This window comes from Borostomias antarcticus, assembly GCF_949987555.1.
Source record: "Borostomias antarcticus genome assembly, chromosome: 31".
Classification (NCBI taxonomy): Eukaryota; Metazoa; Chordata; class Actinopteri; order Stomiiformes; family Stomiidae; genus Borostomias; species Borostomias antarcticus.
The window spans coordinates 3,911,242-3,915,677 of record NC_140264.1 but is presented as its reverse complement, the minus strand read 5'-3'; the positions used below and the strand labels follow the sequence as shown (position 1 = coordinate 3,915,677).

The 4,436-nt window shown below is 50.7% G+C and overlaps 1 protein-coding gene across 1 annotated transcript in view; it reads right to left on the bottom strand.

Annotated features, from left to right (window-relative positions):
* Positions 1-590: 590 nt before the first annotated feature.
* tnpo2b (transportin 2b) overlaps positions 591-4,436 on the bottom strand; it is an 11,734-nt gene continuing 7,888 nt past the window's right edge. The window contains exons 14-22 of the mRNA XM_084460369.1: positions 4,412-4,435; positions 4,168-4,255; positions 3,756-3,854; positions 3,114-3,209; positions 2,824-2,899; positions 2,522-2,621; positions 1,162-1,236; positions 831-990; positions 591-702 (exon numbers count right to left, since the gene is read on the bottom strand). Of these exons, the coding sequence (XP_084316495.1) occupies positions 883-990; positions 1,162-1,236; positions 2,522-2,621; positions 2,824-2,899; positions 3,114-3,209; positions 3,756-3,854; positions 4,168-4,255; positions 4,412-4,435 (666 nt within the window). The 3' untranslated portion in view covers positions 591-702; positions 831-882. The remainder of the gene's footprint in view (positions 703-830; positions 991-1,161; positions 1,237-2,521; positions 2,622-2,823; positions 2,900-3,113; positions 3,210-3,755; positions 3,855-4,167; positions 4,256-4,411; position 4,436) is intronic.

Below are 4,436 nucleotides of genomic sequence, written 5' to 3'. Positions count from 1 at the left end.
TCCTTCCCCTATCTAAGGTTTTATTAATCTAACGCTGCCACCTACAGTTAGCGCGAAGTACTGCAAGTGTGTGTTCATGTGCTGTATGTATGCGTATCAAGTCCTTATATTCTCTAGTGAGTCTTAAAAATCTATTAACAGTCTGAATCTCCTCCCTCCCAACTCTGGCTGGCCGGTCCATAACTCTCTCTGTCGACGCCCCCCCCAACCCCCTCCCTCCCTGTCTAACTCTCCCTCTTTCTGTCTCTCCATCACTTAAGCCCTCTCTTTTCCCCTGCGTCTTTCTATCCCTCCCATCACTCGATTTCCCGATCGGTCTGTCCATCCCTCTCTTCGTCTGTCCCTCTGTCTTTCTGTTTGTCCCTGCGTGGCTTCTCTCTCTCCCTCTCTCTCTCCCTCTCTCTCCCACCCTCTCTCTCCCTCTCTTTCTCTCTCCCTCCCTCTCTCTCCCTCCCTCTCTTTCTCTCTCCCTTCCTCTCCCTCCCTCCCTCCCTCCCTCTCTCCCTCTCTCCCTGCTACTTGTCTGTGTTGGGTCCGAGAGGTGTGTCCCCTGTCCTGCCCACCCTCCCTCCCTCCCTCATTGGACAAACACATAGGCCACGGGGGGCTGTCCGTCTGGGGAAGCGGCCAATCAAAGCCCCCTGGGATCGGGGGGGGGGGGGTGCTATACACAGATGGATGAGGCTCCTCCCACTGGCTCACCTGGGAGAGATGAAGGGATGGAAAGAGAGAAGGAGGAAGAGAAGAAAAGGAAACGTTTTTAAACTTTGGGTCTCAACCAGGTAGTAGTAGTGGAGGTGTACTGTATGTGTGTATGTGTGAGTGTGTACCTGATACTCCGGGGTGTGTGTGTGTGTGTGTGGTGGTGGTGGGAGGGGGGGTCTAGACACCGTAGCACGCTGCGAGTCTCTCCTTCAGCTGGGGGGGGAACTGCTCCGAAAACTGCTGCCAGTTCTCCTCCCCGACCTGCTCCCTGAAGCCATGGAGGATCTGGGGGGGGGACAGGTGACGTTCACGTTGGGGGGGTACACTGAAGTGACGTTGAGGAGGTTCATCTGTGTGCTCAGTGTCAACTCTCTCACACGCTTTCCACACACACGCACACACGCGCACACACACACACACACACACACACACACACACACACACACACACACACACCTTGTAGAACATGTCCCTCAGGTCATCCTTCGGGCTCACCCAGGAGGCCACGGCATCGCAGAAGAAGATGAAGTCCTAGAGAGTGGGAGGGGGGGGGGGGGGGGGGGTAGAGAGATGGTGTCACCAAATGTGTGTGTGTGTGCAATATGGATATTTCAGAATCCCCATCTCTCCCTCTCCCTCTCTCGTGGTGCTGAGGAGGGTAACCGTTGGCACCCCGTTTCATCTGGACGGGTAGATTAAGTCTGACAGGTGTCGCTGCTTCCGCCCTCCCCCCTCCGTCTCACATCCTCGGACTTTAAAAACACGCCGGCGCCTAAACACCAGCTACGCCACTGATAAAGCCAGCGACCGGATGGCGAGCGAGTTTAACCAATTCAATTCGGTGACACATTCACACACACGCGCACACACACATTCACACACACAAACTAGGCTACCACTGGGGTTGGGCGATGTGTACTGAAATATGACATCACGATGTGCACATCCAAACATTGTGACGGACGATGACATCATCCTATTGTGGTTTTAAAAATACAAATAAAAGGCTAATCCTATAAAATAGCATTGATTTTCGTTATTTTATAGGCCTATCACGTATGCATTAACACTGTATTCTTTGTCTTTTGATTAAGGTAGGCAAAGCTACCTTTAAATTACAAAACGATAACGGGAAATTTCATAATAATATTCTCTATCTTTAGGTAGATCTATAGGCCTGTAGGTTTCAGGTCCCGTTGGCAAATCTAGGTTCTGATTGGCTCTTTCTAGGTTGTCAGTCAATCTAAACCAGCCAATCAGAAATAGGCCTAAAGCTTGAAGTAGGGCCCTACGATTTCAGCAGACTGAATCGCGGAATACGTTTTTAATTTTCCATAATTTGCATATAATTGATAAATCAAACATACACGGACATGGTAGCGCACTTACAACTGACAAGTATTCGATAGAGATCATGTAAATTTAGCTATAGGTAAATTCTAATCTGTAAAATTTTATGACACGTAGATTGCAACATAAAAATGTTATTCTAATCATTCACATGAATGTTTAATTAAGCAGAAATAACGCTATATATTAAGCAACTCATGTTTAAGGCGCATGGCGCTTTCCTCTACTGTAGCTTCAGTCCGTTGTTCTAATTCTTCAAGAGGGACACAATATGGAAAATAACTGACAGGGACCAATTAATTGCATAAATATAATAACAAATATAATACCCAACTGTGCATTTTGACAGCCTGAGTGTTTAAAAAGTGCCCTGCAATTCTTTTAACACGATGTAACGATGTTTTCGACGATGATATCGTTCATCGGCCCAACCCTAGCTACCACACTACACCTCATGTTCTCTGACCTGGACCACACCCCCTGGGTTTACACCAATCATCATGCAGATCCCTCGGAAGGCGGAGTCTTTCTCCTCGTTGTCGCGGATGTTCCGTAGTGACGTACACCTGTCGCGCACACGCACAAACACACGCACAAACACACACACGCACAAACACGAGCACAAACACACATGGTTGTGTTGGTTAAAAGCAAACAGTCCTGAGTCTGTGTGTGAGCTTGTGTGTGTGTCAGAGTCCCTGTGAGTGCGTGTGTGTGTGTGTGTGTGTGTGTGTGTGTGTGTGTGTGTGTGTGTGTGTGGAGACTCACCAGGGTCTGATGAACTGCTGCAACAGGGGTGCCACCTCTTGCGGACACACATAGCCCAGCCGACCAATCGTAATGGCTGCAGGAGAGCAGGGGGAGGAGTTAGAACCGGTATTCAAAACATATTCCTCTTCTTAAAACATATTCCTCTTCGTCTAATCAATACTTAAGTACATAAACAAGGAGTGTTAGAGTGTGTGCGTGTCTGTATCACTGTGTGAGTGTGTGTGTGTGTGAGTGAGTGTGAGTGTGTGTGTGTGTGAGTGTGAGTGTGTGTGTGTGTGTGTGGGTACCAGTGTTCTCCAGAAGGGTCTTAGGTGTGTTGGGTCGGTTGATGATTTCCACCAGCTGGTTGAGAATCAGAGCCACATAGGGCTGCATCTCCACTCCTGAAATACATGAGCCTCCTTCTTATCAATATCTTCCTAAGCTCACCCCCCAAACACACACACACTCTCTCTCCTACCCCCCGCCACACACACACTCTCTCTCTCCTACCCCCCCCAAACACACACTCTCTCTCTCTCTCCAACCCCCCCCAAACACACTCTCTTTCTCTCCAAACCCCCCCAAACACACTCTCTTTCTCTCCAAACCCCCCAAACACGCTCTCTCTCTCCAACCCCCTTCAAACACACTCTCTCCCTGTCTCTCTCTCTCCCACCCCCCAAACACACTCTCTCTCTCTCTCTCCCACCCCCCAAACACACTCTCTCTCTCTCCCACCCCCCAAACACACACTCTCTCTCTATCTCCTACCCCCCCCAACAACCTCTTCTCTCCAACCCCCCCCCAAACACACTCTCTCCCTCTCTCTCCTACCCCCCCTAAACACACACACCTCCCTCTCCCTCTCCTACTCCCCAACACACACTCTCTCCTACCCCCCCCCCAAACACACACTCTCTCTCTCTCTCTCTCTCTCTCTCTCTTACCCATCTGCATACAGATCTCTCCGATGGCCCAGGTGGCGTTGTTGCAGACGGAGATGAACTCTGGGTGCAGGTTGGTACCCAGGATAGGCATGAACTCAGCTGGGCACACACACACACACACACGCACGCGCGCACACACACACGCACACACACAAAACAATTTCAGATTTCAGAAGACAGCGGGTGCATTTCACGTTTTTTGTTTTGAGAGAGAGGAGAGCCAAGCCGAGGAGAAGACAGAGAGGAGGAGGAGAGGAGAGGAGGAGGAGAGAGGAAGAGAGGAGGAGGAGAGGAGAGGAGAGGAGAAGAGGAGAGGAGAGGAGAGGAGAGGAGAGGAGAGGAGAGGAGAGGAGAGGAGAGGAGAGGAGAGGAGAGGAGAGGAGAGGAGAGGAGAGGAGAGGAGAGGAGTCACCTATGCAGGGTTTGACGTGAGGGAAACAGGCCTTGGTCAAGTCTCCTAGCAACGCAAACGAGCTCTGTCTCACCTCCGGCATCGTGTCCTGGAGAGAGACAAAGACATGGTCACACACACACATACACACACACACGCACGCACACGCACACGCACACGCACACGCACACACACACACACACATACGCACGCACACACACACACACACACACACACACACACGCACACACACACCCCTCCTGACCTGCATGCACTGGAAGAGCAGGGTC